This window comes from Oncorhynchus tshawytscha, linkage group LG26 (assembly GCF_018296145.1).
Source record: "Oncorhynchus tshawytscha isolate Ot180627B linkage group LG26, Otsh_v2.0, whole genome shotgun sequence".
In the NCBI taxonomy this organism is placed as follows: domain Eukaryota; kingdom Metazoa; phylum Chordata; class Actinopteri; order Salmoniformes; family Salmonidae; genus Oncorhynchus; species Oncorhynchus tshawytscha.
In genome coordinates this window covers 29,755,883-29,772,841 of record NC_056454.1, presented here as the reverse complement: position 1 = coordinate 29,772,841, position 16,959 = coordinate 29,755,883, and the positions used below count along the sequence as shown (strand labels likewise).

Sequence of the window (16,959 nt, the reverse complement as noted above, 5' to 3'; positions counted from 1 at the left end):
CAAAGTATTGAAATAAACTTTTGTTATTGACAAAATACTTATTTTCCACCATAATTTGCAAATAAATTCATAAAAAATCCTACAATGTGATTTTCTGGATTTTTTTCCCTCATTTTGTCTGTCATAGTTGAAGTGTACCTATGATGAAAATTACAGGCCTCTCTCATCTTTTTAAGTGGGAGAACTTGCACAATTGGTGGCTGACTAAATACTTTTTGCCCCACTGTACAAGCTTTAAATTTCAATGTGGTCTCCCAATTAAATGGGCGGTTGGTGAAGTCGATGTGCTTGGTGTTGGGGGTGCTGCCAGGGATTTTGGGCCCCACCACCACAGGCCAAAAGATATCACATTGGGCCCCACCACCACAGGCCACACCAACCCTGCGTTAACATCCTGAGAATCAAGATGTTAACTTATATTTACTGATTGCTGTAACCACACCTCCAGAACCCAATCGACCCATTCAAAGCTTTAAATAACTCTACCTTGCAGGCTTGCAACTCTCTTGTAGTCCAATATCTACTGTAAGATATTTACTGGCACTGAGCTGTGAAAATATAACACTGTGCAGACATGCATGTAACATTCTGCATACAGTGGAATTCACTATTTGATGCAAGACTGATACCCTCGATAAGAAATGTGCTCAAGGCCATCTCTTACAGTCTAAATGTCATTTGAATGGTAAAATACTTGAATCTTAACATTAAAATAAATATAACTTAAATATACAGTGTCCCCTGTATAGAGCCTCGTCATTGTTATTCTTATTGTGTTACTTTTTTTATAACTTTTTATTTTAGTCTACTTGGTAAATATTTTCTTAACTCTTCTTGAACTGCACTGTTGGTTAAGGGCTTGTAAGTAAGCATTTCACGGTAAAGTCTACACTATTGGTTAAGGGCTTGTAAGGAAGCATTTCATGGTAAAGTCTACACTGTTGGTTAAGGGCTTGTAAGGAAGCATTTCATGGTAAAGTCTACACTGTTGGTTAAGGGCTTGTAAGGAAGCATTTCATGGTAAAGTCTACACTGTTGGTTAAGGTCTTGTAAGTCAGCATTTCATGGTAAAGTCTACACTGTTGGTTAAGGGCTTGTAAGGAAGCATTTCATGGTAAAGTCTACACTGTTGGTTAAGGGCTTGTAAGGAAGCATTTCATGGTAAAGTCTACACTGTTGGTTAAGGGCTTGTAAGGAAGCATTTCATGGTAAAGTCTACACTGTTGGTTAAGGGCTTGTAAGGAAGCATTTCATGGTAAAGTCTACACTGTTGGTTAAGGGCTTGTAAGGAAGCATTTCACGGTAAGGTCTACACTGTTGGTTAAGGGCTTGTAAGTAAGCATTTCACGGTAAAGTCTACACTGTTGGTTAAGGGCTTGTAAGGAAGCATTTCATGGTAAGGTCTACACTGTTGGTTAAGGGCTTGTAAGGAAGCATTTCACGGTAAAGTCTACACTGTTGGTTAAGGGCTTGTAAGGAAGCATTTCACGGTAAAGTCTACACTGTTGGTTAAGGGCTTGTAAGGGCTTGTAAGCATTTCACGGTAAGGTCTACACTGTTGGTTAAGGGCTTGTAAGGAAGCATTTCACGGTAAGGTCTATACTGTTGGTTAAGGGCTTGTAAGGAAGCCTTTCACGGTAAAGTCTATACTGTTGGTTAAGGGCTTGTAAGGAAGCATTTCACGGTAAGGTCTACACTGTTGGTTAAGGGCTTGTAAGGAAGCATTTCACGGTAAAGTCTACACTGTTGGTTAAGGGCTTGTAAGGAAGCATTTCACGGTACAGTCTACACTGTTGGTTAAGGGCTTGTAAGGAAGCATTTCACGGTACAGTCTACACTGTTGGTTAAGGGCTTGTAAGGAAGCATTTCACGGTAAAGTCTACACTGTTGGTTAAGGGCTTGTAAGGAAGCATTTCACGGTACAGTCTACACTGTTGGTTAAGGGCTTGTAAGGAAGCATTTCACGGTACAGTCTACACTGTTGGTTAAGGGCTTGTAAGGAAGCATTTCACGGTACAGTCTACACTGTTGGTTAAGGGCTTGTAAGGAAGCATTTCACGGTACAGTCTACAATGTTGGTTAAGGTCTTGTAAGGAAGCATTTCATGGTAAAGTCTACACTTGTTGTATTCGGCGCATGTGACAAATAAAGTTTGATTTGATTTGATACGCAGCTGTAAAAGTGGAAATGGAAATGAAAAGGCCTGATGGTGGCACTAGAGGATAGGTGAAATGGAAATGAGAAGGCCTGATGGTGGCACTAGAGGATAGGTGAAATGGAAATGAGTCCTGATGGTGGCACTGAGGATTGGAAATGAAAAGGCCTGATGGTGGCACTAGAGGATGGGTGAAATGGAAATGAAAAGGCCTGATGGTGGCACTAGAGGATAGGTGAAATGGAAATGAAAAGGCCTGATGGTGGCACTAGAGGATAGGTGAAATGGAAATGAGAAGGCCTGATGGTGGCACTAGAGGATAGGTGAAATGGAAATGAGAAGGCCTGATGGTGGCACTAGAGGATAGGTGAAATGGAAATGAGAAGGCCTGATGGTGGCACTAGAGGATAGGTGAAATGGAAATGAAAAGGCCTGATTGTCACTAGAGGATAGGTGAAATGGAAATGAAAAGGCCTGATGGTTACTAGAGGATAGGTGAAATGGAAATGAAAAGGCCTGATTGTGGCACTAGAGGATAGTGAAATGGAAATGAAAAGGCCTGATGGTGGCACTAGAGGATAGGTGAAATGGAAATGAAAAGGCCTGATGGTGGCACTAGAGGATAGTGAAATGGAAATGAAAAGGCCTGATGGTGGCACTAGAGGATAGGTGAAATGGAAATGAAAAGGCCTGATGGTGGCACTAGAGGATAGGTGAAATGGAAATGAAAAGGCCTGATGGTGGCACTAGAGGATAGGTGAAATGGAAATGAAAAGGCCTGATGGTGGCACTAGAGGATAGGTGAAATGGAAATGAGAAGGCCTGATGGTGGCACTAGAGGATAGTTGGTTAAGGGGCTTGTGAAATGGAAATGAGAAGGCCTGATGGTGGCACTAGAGGATAGGTGAAATGGAAATGAAAAGGCCTGATGGTGGTACTAGAGGATAGGTGAAATGGAAATGAGAAGGCCTGATGGTGGCACTAGAGGATAGGTGAAATGGAAATGAAAAGATCTGATGGTGGCACTAGAGGATAGGTGAAATGGAAATGAAAAGGCCTGATGGTGGCACTAGAGGATAGGTGAAATGGAAATGAAAAGGCCTGATGGTGGCACTAGAGGATAGGTGAAATGGAAATGAGAAGGCCTGATGGTGGCACTAGAGGATAGGTGAAATGGAAATGAGAAGGCCTGATGGTGGCACTAGAGGATAGGTGAAATGGAAATGAAAAGGCCTGATGGTGGTACTAGAGGATAGGTGAAATGGAAATGAAAAGGCCTGATGGTGGCACTAGAGGATAGGTGAAATGGAAATGAAAAGGCCTGATGGTGGCACTAGAGGATAGGTGAAATGGAAATGAGAAGGCCTGATGGTGGCACTAGAGGATAGGTGAAATGGAAATGAAAAGGCCTGATGGTGGCACTAGAGGATAGGTGAAATGGAAATGAAAAGGCCTGATGGTGGCACTAGAGGATAGGTGAAATGGAAATGAAAAGGCCTGATGATGGCGCTAGAAGAAAGGTAAAGTGGTCACCAAATCAATAGGTTTCTTCCACTTGGGGTCTTGATTGTGCACAACAATTTGTTATGGCAATCCAGTCATTACTTTGAGATATATCTTGTTCTCAGTCTGTTCTCAGCCTGTGGGCATCATGTGTGTAGTGATCCAGTATCCACAGCCATGCCATTTAACAGATATCACTGGCCCCAGTGGGCATCATGTGTGTAGTGATCCAGTATCCATAGCCATGCCATTTAACAGTTATCACTGGCCCTTGCTCAGCCTTACTCACCAAGAGCCCAGTTCTGAGCCTTCTTGCTAGCAAAGTCCCTGATCAAGTCTTTGAAGTCCAGCTTTCTAGCTAACTGACTTTCAATGGACAGCATGCAAAGACTGCACAGCCTGTCCTGGGACATAGTGGACCTCTAATAGTGTTTTAGCAGTTTTAGTTTACTGAAAGCTCTCGCCACCAACAACAGTCACAGGCAGTGTGAAAAATATACGTAAAGAAATGCACACTTGTACAGTAATGCTTTGCAGCTGCATCTTACAAATTACATTCAGGAGACCAAGAGGGAACACGTTAGGGGGGAAAGTGGCAGCATATACAGTGTTAAGGTGTCTTATTTCATTTGGAAACTCAGGTGTAAGATCTCTAGAATACTTCATGATCAGTGGTTGGCACACAGAAGGGACTTTATCCTCACTAATCTGCCCAACTTTCAGAACAGCAGAAAATTATTCTACAATTTTTGCGGTGGTGTGGAACCTAATGTCCAAGCCACTTATGATGTTGTCCATAGCAGTAAAAACACGGTCTCATCATGGAATCTCTTATTTTTCTTCTAAATTGCTAAACTGAGGTACAACAGCCATTTGCATAGCAATCAGTGTTGCCTCAGACAGGAGAGACTCCCATCCATCTCAAAGAACCTGCATCTCTTCCTTTAAGGCTCTGATATTGGCTGCCTCAAGTGAGATTTTTCCTGACTGGAGAATCAGGATATTAAGTTTTTGTAAAAAATAAGAAAAATAAACTGTTAGTTTTATTCGTAAATTGTAAATAAAATAATATAACAATGATGATAGGTTAATCATTTAATATAGATTTTTCTTAACCTAATGTTCTAATCATTTTTTAGGGCCCCTGTCAGTCACAGGCCCTTAGAATCGTCCTAACGTTTCCCCCCATACGGCGCCCCTGCTTGGTGTACATATCGCGGAAAAGTTGAGCGATCTCGCAAAACTTTACAAAATAGATAGATTTCCCTGATTAATTGTCTAGTTATATCGCAGTTTACATATTATTCATGGCCCTACCGACTCCAGGAGAATCCTTTTTCAAATCATGTGAAAAAAGGTATTTCACTTTATTTGGAAAGGCAAGTTAAACCTCCATATTTATAAAACAAACACGAGCCTTAAATATTAAGGCATTAAACCTCTCTCTTAAAGTCTCCATTGTACTGAAATTGTATCTAACTCCAAACTGTTTTTTTTAGCAAGATACTAAGAGGCCCATCCAATGTTAAAAAGTGGTCTCTTTTCCTTTTTCCAGATTAAAACCTCTCATTTTCAGTGGATTAACAATGGATCTCTGTTAAAAGTATCATCCTTTTTTAAAGGAAGTCATACAGAGTCATACAATTTCAATTTCCTAGGCAGATCTAATATTACAGCCAATAATATGGCTAAACCCCAATGTACTGAGAGAGAGAAAAAAAATATTGGAAGAAATGTACAAGAAGGGTATAATATTTATGAAGAACATTGTAAACAAGGACGGTAAAATGATGTCACACAAGCAACTAACAACAGTGTATGGAGGTGTATGCACTAAACACAATTATAACCAACTCATTGCGGCTCTGCCACAAAATTGGCAGTGACAATTACTTAAAGAAGAAATGAAAGAATTAGTCTGTCTGCCACCCATTAAATATCATACATGGCTTGAAATGATTAGTATATAAATTTAAAAAATGTATCAGTTTCACTTAAAGTCAAAAGGTTTGACATCAATGCCGTATGAAATTCAAGTCAGTTGGGAACATGTTTTTGATGTACCAATACCTTGGCATCGGGTCTGTGAACTGACATACAAAACAACAATTGACAAATAAATTTGTTCATTTCAATTTCAATCCAGGAATGGATGTTATGTCATAATATCAGGGTTCAGATAGACCTGCCAATGTATTGTTAGGGGATCTGAAGAACCACAATCAGTCAACGGGAAACATCATTATACTCTATTTTGGGGCAATATCGGTAGACATTTTACAAATAGGGAGGTTCAAGACACTTATAAATCATTGCAGTAAAATGCAGGGATGTATTGCAAAAGGAAATTGTTAAATGGAATTATACTGGGAGAGATGGGTTAACCTGTGGACATAGGAGGGTTGGAGTTGAGATCAGAATGAATGGTGGATTGGCCACTGTGGAGGGAAATCCACCACTTGCAGGAAGAGGAAATTATTGAACTACATGTACAGTACATGTGAGCAAAAATAGCTGTAAGTAGCAATAGAAGTATTGTTGTCCGTTAGTTTACAATCAGGGGAGGGATGGTACACTCTTTCAAAAAAGGGTTCCAAAAGGGTTCTGCGGCTGTCCCCATAGGAGAACCCTTTTTGGTTCCAGGTAGAACTATTTTAGGTGCAATGTAGATCCCTCTGTGGAAAGGGTTCTATATGGAACACAAAAGGGTTTTACCTGGAACCAAAGGGGGTTCTTCAAAGGCGTTCTGCTATGGGGACAGGAAGAAAAACCAAGGTATTAAAAAATGTGTAAATATATAAATATGTGTGACAGCTACAGAATTTATCTGACTGACAGTAGCTCTGATGTCCAGTGTTCCCACTGAGCTCATTCCTGCTCAGGGTGGAGCAGAGAGAGAGAGAACTCTGATGTCCAATGTTCCCACTGAGCACATTCCTGCTCAGGGTGGAGTGGAGCAGAGAGAGAGAGATGTAGACAGAGAGAGACTCAGGAGACTAGAAGGACATCCGCTCTCCACATCATGACCTTTCAATTAAATTCAAAGAGCTTTATTGGCATGGGAAACATATATTTGCATTGCCAAAACAACTTCTCTCTGCGTCTCAGCCATGACAAAGACCCCTCTCTCTTTCCCTCCCTCCACCCACCAACCCCATTACCTCTCCTTTTCCCCAACCGTAAACAACTCAGGAAAGGAAGTTATACAAGCAAAGTGTGTGTGTGTGTGTGTGTGTGTGTGTGTGTGTGTGTGTGTGTGTGTGTGTGTGTGTGTGTGTGTGTGTGTGTGTGACATTTTTACTTTTGACTAATTTATCAGACGCTCTTATCCAGAGCGACTTACAGTAGTGAGTGGACACATTTCAGTACTTTTTTGTACTGGTCGGGGAAATGTGCCCCAGTGAACCAGTACATGATAAAACAGTTTCCTTCCTGACAGGAGCAGAGATCCCTGCATCTAAATAAAGTAACACACACACACACACACACACACACACACAGGGGGGGTAATTAACAGGCAGGAAGCGGATCTGCTGAAACATGTCTCAGGGGGTAGAATGGAACTACGGTAACGACTAACAACTAAGGACTGATGGAGAGAGATAGCGTCATCACATTCACTGCGACCTGAACAGTATGGATATGCAGCTCCTAGCCAGTACTGTATGTTATTAGAAACTGGGTAGTTAGAGCCATGAATGCTGATTGGCTGAAAGCTGTGGTATATCTAACAATATACCATGGGTATTAAGCAAAATTACTTATTTACTGTTCTAATTTCGTTGGTAATCAGTTTATAATAGTAATAAGGCACCTCTGGATTGGTTGTGTTGTGCCTAAGAACAGGGCTTAGCAGTGGCATATTGGCCTGCACCACAACCCCTTGGAACATATTGCATAAAAGACATCCAAGTGAGTTTTTTTACTTTTACTGTTGAAAAGCGATATCCTAAGTATAAATACAGTAAAGTACAAACACTAAAGGGTAAAAAAAACACAACTGCAGACACAACTGCAAACTTCAAGGAGTAGGGCATTCAAGGAGTAGGGCATTCAAGGAGTAGGGCATTCAAGGAGTAGGGCATTCAAGGAGTAGAGCATTCAAGGAGTAGAGCATTCAAGGAGTAGAGCATTCAAGGAGTAGGGCATTCAAGGAGTAGAGCATTCAAGGAGTAGAGCATTCAAGGAGTAGAGCATTCAAGGAGTAGAGCATTCAAGGAGTAGGGCATTCAAGGAGTAGAGCATTCAAGGAGTAGAGCATTCAAGGAGTAGAGCATTCAAGGAGTAGGGCATTCAAGGAGCAGAGCATTCAAGGAGTAGGGCATTCAAGGAGTAGAGCATTCAAGGAGTAGTTCAAGGAGTAGGGCATTCAAGGAGTAGAGCATTCAAGGAGTAGGGCATTCAAGGAGTAGGGCATTCAAGGAGTAGGGCATTCAAGGAGTAGGGCATTCAAGGAGTAGGGCATTCAAGGAGTAGGGCATTCAAGGAGTAGGGCATTCAAGGGGTAGGGCATTCAAGTAGAGCATTCAAGGAGTAGGGCATTCAAGGAGTAGGGCATTCAAGGAGTAGGGCATTCAAGTAGGGCATTCAAGGAGTAGGGCATTCATTCAGGAGTAGGGCATTCAAGGAGTAGGGCATTCAAGGAGTAGGGCATTCAAGGAGTAGAGCATTCAAGGAGTAGGGCATTCAAGGAGTAGGGCATTCAAGGAGTAGGGCATTCAAGGAGTAGAGCATTCAAGGAGTAGGGCATTCAAGGAGTAGGGCATTCAAGGAGTTGGTCTGATGGGAATCTGATGTCATCAGTCAGGGTTGCTTGAGGAATTACAATAGAAGAGCAACAGAGAACAAAAGAGGAAAGGTGCAGTAATATCTAACAATACACACAAATCTAAGTGAAGGAATGGAATTAAGAATATATAAATATATGGACGAGCAATGTCAGAGCGGCGTAGACTAAGATACAGTAGAATAGAATACAGTATATACATATGAGATGAGTAATGCAAAACATACAAACATCATTAAAGTGGCCAGTGATTTCAAGTCTATGTATATAGGGCAGCAGCCTCTAAGGAAATGGTGAAGGTTATTTAACAGTCTGATGGACTTGAAATAGAAGCTGTTTTTCAGTCTTTCGGTCCCATCTTGATGCACCTGTACTGACCTCGCCTTCTGGATGATAGAGGGGTCAACAGGCAGTGGCTCGGGTGGTTGTTGTCCTTCATTGTCTTTTTGACCTTTCTGTGATATCGGGTGCTGTAGGTGTCCTGGAGGGCAGGTATCTTGCCCCCGGTGATGCGTTGGGCAGACCGCACTACCCTCTGAAGAGCCCTGCAGTTGCGGGAGGTGCAGTTGCCGTACCAGGCGGTGATATAGCCCGATAGGATGCTCTCTATTGTGCATCTGTAAAAGTTTGTGAGGGTTTTGAACCTTCTTCACCACACTGTCTGTGTGGACCATTTCAGTTTGTCAGTGATGTGTACGCCGAGGAACTTGAAGATTTACACCTTCTCCACTGCGGTAGCGTCGATGTGGATAGGGGGGGCTGCTCCCTCTGCTGTTTCCTGAAGTCCACGATCAGCTCCTTTGTTTTGTTGATGTTGAGAGAGAGGTTATTTTCCTGGTACCACTCTCCCAGGGCCCTCACCTCCTCACTGCAGGCTGTCTCGTCACTGTTGATAATCAAGCCTACTACTGTTGTGTCATCTGCAAACATGATGATTGAGTTGGAGGCGTGCATGGCCATGCAGTCATGGGTGAACAGGGAGTACAGGAGGTGGCTGAGAATGCACTCCTGTGGGGCCCCAGTGTTGAGGATCAGCGAAGTGGAGGTGTCCTTCACCCTCTGGGGGCGGCCCGTCAGGAAGTCCAGAACCCAGTTGCACAGGGCGGGGTTCAGAACCAGGGCCTCCAGCTTAATGATGAGCTTGGAGGGTACTATGGTGTTGAATGCTGAGCTGTAGTCAATGAACAGCATTCTTACATAGGTATTCCTGTTGTCCAGATGGGATAGGGCAGTGTGATGGCGATTGCATTGTCTGTGGATCTATTGGTGCGGTAAGCAAATTAAAGTGGGTCTAGGGTGTCATGTAAGGTAAAGGTGATATGATCCTTGACTAGTCTCTCAAAGCACTTCATGATGACAAAAGTGAGTGCTAAGGGGCGATGGTCATTTAGTTCAAATACCTTTGCTTTGGGTACAGGAACAATGGTGGCCAATTTGAAGCATGTGTGGACAGCAGACTGGGATAGGGAGAGATTGAATATGTGCGTAAACACTGCAGCCAGCTGGTCTGTGCATGCTCTGAGGATGTGGCTAGGGATGCCGTCTGGGGAGGCAGCCTTGCGAGGGTTAACATGCTTCAATGTCTTACTCACGTCGGTCATGGAGAAGAAGAGACCACAGGTCCTTGGTAGCGGGCCACGTCGGTGGCACTGTGTTATCCTCAAAGCGGGCGAAGAAGGTGTTTAGCTTGTCCGGAGCAAGACGTCGGTGTCTGCGACATGGCTGGTTTTCCTTTTGTAGTCCATAATTGTCTGTAGACCCTGCTACATACGTCTTGTGTCTGAGCTGTTGAATTGCGACTCCACTTTGTGTCTATACTGATCTTTTGCCTGTTTGATTGCCTTACGGAGGCAATAACTACACTGTTTGTATTCGGCCATATTCCCAATGCCCTTGCCATGGTTAAATGCCATGGTTCATGCTTTCAGTTTTGTGTGAATGCTGCCATCTATCCACATTTCTGGTTAGGGTAGGTTTTAATAGACACAGTGGGTACAACATCCTATATACTTCCTGATAAACTCAGTCACCGTATCAGTGTATTCGTCAATGTTATTCTCTGAGGCTACCCGGAACATAACCCAGTCCGCGTGATCAAAACAATCTTGAAGCGTGGATTCAGATTGGTCAGACCAGCGCTGAATAGTCCTTAGCATGGGTACTTCCTGTTTGAGTTTATGCCTATAGGAAGGGAAGAGCAAAATGGAGTTGTGATCAGATTTTCCGAAGGGAGGGCGGGGGAGGGCCTTGTAGGCATCCCGGAAGTTGCAGTAGCAGTGGTCGAGTGTTTTAGCAGCGCCAGTACTATAGTCGATATGTTGATAGAACTTCAGTAGCATTTTCCTCAATTTGCTTTGTTAAAATCTCCAATTACAATAAATGCGGCCTCAGGATATGTTGTTTCCAGTTTGCATAAAATCCAGTGAAGTTCTTTGAGCGTCGTGGTATCGGCTTGAGGGGTAATAAAATCGCCTGTGACTATAACCGAAGAGAATTCTCTTGGGAGGTAATATGATTGGCATTTGATTGTGAGGTATTCTAGGTTGGGTGAACAAAAGAACTTTAGTTCCTGTATGTTATCGCAATCACACCATGAGTAGTTAATCATGAACCATACACCCCCGCCATTCTTCCCGGAGAGGTATTTATTCCAGTCTGCTCAATAAACTGAGAACCCAACTGGCTGTACGGACTCAGACAGTACATACCGAGAGAGCCATGTTTCCGTGAAACACAGTATGTTACAATCCCGGATGTTTCTCTGGAAGGAAATCATCGCCATGAGCTTGTCAACTTTATTATCCAAAGACTGAACATTAGCCAGTAATATACTCGGAAGCGGTGGGTGGTGTGCGCGCCTCCTGAGTCGGACTAGAAGTCCACTCCAACTACCTCTTCTCCGCTGGTGTTGTTTTGGATCAGCTTCTGGAATCAATACAATTGCCCTGGGGGGTACGAACAAAGGATCTGATTCAGGAAAGTCGTATTCCTGATCGTAATTCTGGTAATGCTGGTGAGTTACTGCTACTCTGCTGTCCAAAAGTTCTTCCCAGCTGTATGTAATAACACAAAAAAAATTCCTGGGCTAATAATGTAAGAAATAACACATAAAAAAACTAAATACTGCAAAGTTGCCTAGGGGCTAGAAGCAGAACTGCCCTCTCTATCTGTGCCTTAACAGAACTGAGTATTTTTCTAAAATGTTTAATGAGTTGGAGAACACATTGGGAGGGATCTTAGACCATTGCTCCATACAGAATCCTTCCAGATCCTTGATGTCCTTCATCTGTGTCACGCCCTGATCTGTTTCACCGGTTCCTGTGATTGTCTCCACCCCTCCAGGTGTCGCTTATTTTCCCCAGTGTATTTATCCCTGTGTTTCCTGTCTCTCTGTGCCAGTTCATCTTGTATGTTAGTCAAGTCAACCAGCGTGTTTTTCCCGTACTCCTTTTACTATTCTCTTTTTGATAGTCCTCCCGGTTTTGACCCCTGCCTGACTCTGGACTACTTTCCCGCCTGCCTGAACATCCTGCCTGCCCTGAGCTTGATTCTGCCTGCCCTTCGGTACCTTTTGGACTCTGAACTGGGTTTGACCTTTTTGCATGTCCAGGACTATTCTCTTCCCCTATTGGATTAATACATATTGTAAGACTCCAAACATCTGCCTCCTGTGTCTGCATCTGGGTCTCACCTCATGTCATGATAATATGTGCTTATGAACTGCCCTCTTCAATTCAAACTATAGTTTTCAATGGGTTTCAAGTCCAGAGACAGAGATGGCCATTGCAAAGACCCCCCCACCATATTTTACAGTAGGTATGGGGTTCTTTTCTGCTCATGCATTCTCATTTAAACACCAAACCCACCACTGGTGTGCGAGGCCAGAGCTCTTTTTTCATGTCATCCAACAAAAGTAAACACCTGGAGTTGGCTAAACGGCATAAGCATATGGATTGGAACCGGTGATTTGGTCAGATGACATGAAAATGGACCTCTTTGGCCATGTACACCAGTGGTGGGTTTGGTGCAACAAAGCAAACATTGGTGTCATATGAAGCTTTACCGCTTGCTCTGTTATACAAGTATTTTGATTTCAATTACTTTTTTTACATTAATTTATTGAAAATATAACATTTTAGATACAATTTATACAGTGAACGCCAAGAATATTGGAACATGTATATTTGTATCGAAAAGCATAATATCATACCTCACCAAAAATGCTAACCCCAGTTATTGTAATGGTGAGAGGTTAGCATGTCCAAAGTGCTGGGGTACAGAGCCAAAACAACAAAAATGTTTACCAGGACATTTTTGTTTAGGCTCTGTACAGCAGCACTTTGGTTTTGAAATGAGATCATTTGAGGGTATTTTCATCCATATCGGGTGAACAGTTTCGAAATCACAACACTTTTTGTACATAGTTTTCGGGGACCAAAAGTTTTTGGACAAATTCACTTATGTGTATTAAAGTAGTCAAACACTTCATATTTAGTCCCATATTCTTAGCACACACTGATTACATCAAGCCCGTGACCCTACAAACTTGTTGGATGCATTTGCTGTTTGTTTTGTTTGTGTTTCTGATTATTTTGTGCCCAATAGAAATGAATGGTAAATAATGTATTGTGTCATGTTGGAGTCCCTTTTATTGTAAATAAGAATAGAATATGTTTCTAAACACTTCTACATTAATCAATCAGGACATGGACTCCACAAAGTGGCAAACATTCCACAGGGATGCTGACCCATGTTGACTCTAATGCTTCCCCACAGTAGCTTCAAGTTGGCTGGATGTCCTTTGGGTGGCGGACCATTCTTGATACACATGGGAAACTGTTGAGCATGAAAAACCCAGCAGCATTGCAGTTCTTGACACACTCAAACGGGAGCCCCTGGCACCTACTACCACACCCCGTTCAAAGGCACTTAAATATTTTGTCTTTCCCTTTCACCCTTTGAATGTCACATATACACAATCAATGTCTCAACTATCTCAAGGCTTAAAAATCCTTCTTTAATGTTTAACCTGTCTCTCCCTTCATCTACACTGATTGAAGTGGATTTAACAGGTGACATCGATAAGGGATCATAGCTTTTGCCGAGTTCAAAGCAACTGGGAGCTCGGATCTCCGAACTTGAAAATCTCCGACTAGAGTGCGTGCAAAACAACTGGGAACTCTGGAAAAAAAAAAACAAGCTCAGACTAGGAAAAATCCATTTGAACAGTCATCCAATTTGGAATTCCAACTTGGGAACCTCTTTCTAGAGCTCTGACTTTCCGACCTGAAGATCACTGTTGTCATGATTTGACCTTGTATTTTTCAGAGTTCCCAGTTGTTTTGAAAGTGGCATTTCACCTAGATTCACCTTGTCTGCGTATGTCATGGAAAGAGCAGGTGCTCCTAATGATTTGTACACATGGTCTTTTTTTTGTCTGGGTTGTCCCTGTAGTGACCACAACAAGGTTTCAGATGGTCCCAGGCTGTACTTTCATCAAGTTTGCATCAAGTAGGTCAAAACCTGTAAAGTAGGCCCACAACTGTACAGTCTAATTCAGGCTTTAAATCTCAGCAGTACTGCAGAGCAGCAAACAAAGACAACTTTTTCTCATATCTCATTGTGAATAGGCCTAACCAGAGTGATCATCACTGCCCCAGCTGTTCAGTAGCCTAATACAATATAACTCAAGTAGGCCATAAAGTGATTGTTAGATTGTTGCAGTAGTGATCATACTGGTCTAATGTAAATCAAGTATGGATAGATGATAGTTTAAGCACCGCATCAACTCATCTGTGCACAACTACACCCCGCAGACAGACAGCGCTGTGCATGATCATTGAATGCAACAGACTGCAGCTTTGTTTGTCCTGAGTCAACACACAGACTACCAACACTTTTAAGAAGCAAATTTGGCCGATCATAACACGTGTTTTCTTTTCGGTACTCACCCGTTGCCATTGGTCATTTCTTCGGCCACCCCCAACATCTTCTTGGCTGCAGGGGTATTTCGTCTCCAACGGCACTTTCTTTCCAGATGTTTGGGGCTGGAGTGGATGTATTTTTGTTGTTGTATAGGCTATTGTTTACAGGCGATACTTTCTTAGTAATGGCGAATGAGCCTCGCCTATTTCTTTGTCGCTGTGTCTGGCTACTGCGTTAAAATGTAATTTAATCGGACTAGACCCGCCCTCTAAGCTTCTGATTCATGTAGGACCACGATAGCCTACAGTAGACTAGTATTTACTGTAAATACCAGCTGCATCTCTGGACAACAAGTTAAATATAAAACTTCAACTTTAAACCTCATGCACTAGCTAAATGTTATTATCATATTGCTCTGTGCATTTCCAACATATTTCCTCGCTAAACATGGACGGATGTCGAGCAGCACCGATTTCCCACAGTGAAAAATGTGTAATATTTGCAAAACTATTACACATAAATGTGAGCTCTAAGTCGTATAGCCTACTTCTTACATGCTATTGGAGAAAATAACTGGGCGCAGTAGGGCGCTGCTCGAAAATGTTGTAGTCTACTGTAGACTATTTCATGTATTAACATTAGTTCAAATTAACAAAACGAGATTTAACCATAAGAATGTAAACTTTAAAAAGACCTACTAGTGCTCAGTGTGCTTAGGTCGTAATTGGAACATACAGTATATTTCCTTAAAAGGCTATATTTCCCGAATAAGACGATAGGAAAACATCTGGAGGACCTGTCAACGCTGTAGGCTCTCCAGACCCGTAGACAATAGGTTATGTTGGGGGGAAACGCCTCCCTTAATGAACATGTCTATTTTCAGACACAAAAAAAGTATACGTTTGGTAAGATTTAGATATGTGCATACTGGCCATCCTTAAGCAAGTGGGCAGAATTAATAGTTTATTTATGTGTGTTATTTGATAAAAACAGAAACTTTGAAAGGGGGCATTTGTCCCCTGAAGATTAGTGTGTTAAAATCTATTTTATTTGGAGTAATTAACTCTTAAAAGCTAAATGCATCATACTTGCTGTATTTCTGTATTTTGAAAGTTATATATCTTGAAAACTTGATTGTTGACATGCTAAGCATCTTGGAACTATATCAACAATGGACTAATGAAACAAATACCCAAAGTTTTTGGGAGGAATTTTCCCTTAAAGGCCCAGTGCAGTTAAAAGCGTAATTTTCCAGTATTTTATATACACCCAATGAACAGTTTATTAGGTACACCCATCTAGTACCAGGTTGGACCCCCTTTTGCCTCCAGAACAACTACCGATACGCTGTGGAATACAAAAGTTGCTCAATTAGTATCAAGGGACCTAACTTGTGCCAGGAAAACGTTTCCCGCACCACTACACTACCGCCATCAGCCTGTTCCGTTGACACCAGGCAGGATTGGGCCATAGACTCATGCTGCTTATGCCAAATTCTGACTCTGACATCAGGATAACGCAACAGGAACCAGGATTCGTCGTACCAGGCGATCACACTGGAGCCACTTCTTGTTTTTAACTGATAGGAGTGGAACCCGGTGTGATTGTCTGTTGCAATAACCCATCCGTGACAAGGACCGACGAGTTGTGTGTTCCGAGATGCCGTTCTGTACACCACTGTTGTACTGCGCCGTTATTTGCCTGTTTGTGGCCTGCCTGTGTTAGCTTGCACAATTCTTGTTATTCCAGATAATGGCGCCGAAGGAGATGGCCGCCGTTTTACGATCCCATAACCAATTGTGCTATTGTGTTTTTTTTTTGCGTTATATGTAACTTATTTTGTACATAATGTTTCTGACACCATGTCTTATGACCAAAAATAGCTTCCTGATATCAGGGCAGCGATTACTCACCCTGTATTGGAGGAATTCTTCTTCTTCAACGAGTCGGATGGGAAGGATTTACTCCAGACAAGGCCCTCATCCCTGTCATTCACAGGAGGAAAAGATGGAGATATCGTGGACGACATTTCAGGTGCCTTGTAAGGATCCGTCGCCGAGAGGGTAATCTACCTTTACCATCAGTCCTATTAGCCAATGTACAATCAATCGATAATAAAATAGATGAACTACGAGCACATACATCCTACCAACGGAACATTAAAAACTGTAATATCCTATGTTTCACCGAGTCATGGCTGAACGACAACATGATTAACATACAGCGGGCGGGTTTTAGGCTTTTTTTGGCAGGATAGAACAGCGGCCTCTGGTAAAACAAGGGGCGGCAGCCTATGCATATTTGTAAACAACAGCTGGTGCACGAAAGCTAAGGAAGTTTCCAGGTTTTGCTCACCTGAGGTAGAATATTTATATTTTTCGTAGCTGTCTATATACCACCGCAGATGCTGGCACTAAGACCGCACACAATGAGCTGTTTACGGCCATAAGCAAACAGGAAAATTCTCATCCAGAGGTGGCGCTCCTAGTGGCCGGGGCCTTTAATGCAGGGAATCAGCATGTTAAATGTGCAACCAGAGGGATAAAACTCTGGACCACCTTCACTCCACACACAGAGATGCATACAAAGC

At 42.5% G+C, this 16,959-nt stretch overlaps 1 protein-coding gene across 1 annotated transcript in view; it reads right to left on the bottom strand.

The window, feature by feature from the left end:
* LOC112225521 (LIM and senescent cell antigen-like-containing domain protein 1) overlaps positions 1-14,774 on the bottom strand; it is a 72,421-nt gene extending 57,647 nt beyond the window's left edge. The window contains exon 1 of the mRNA XM_024389548.2: positions 14,396-14,774. Within this exon, the coding sequence (XP_024245316.1) occupies positions 14,396-14,433 (38 nt within the window). The 5' untranslated portion in view covers positions 14,434-14,774. The remainder of the gene's footprint in view (positions 1-14,395) is intronic.
* Positions 14,775-16,959: the final 2,185 nt, after the last annotated feature.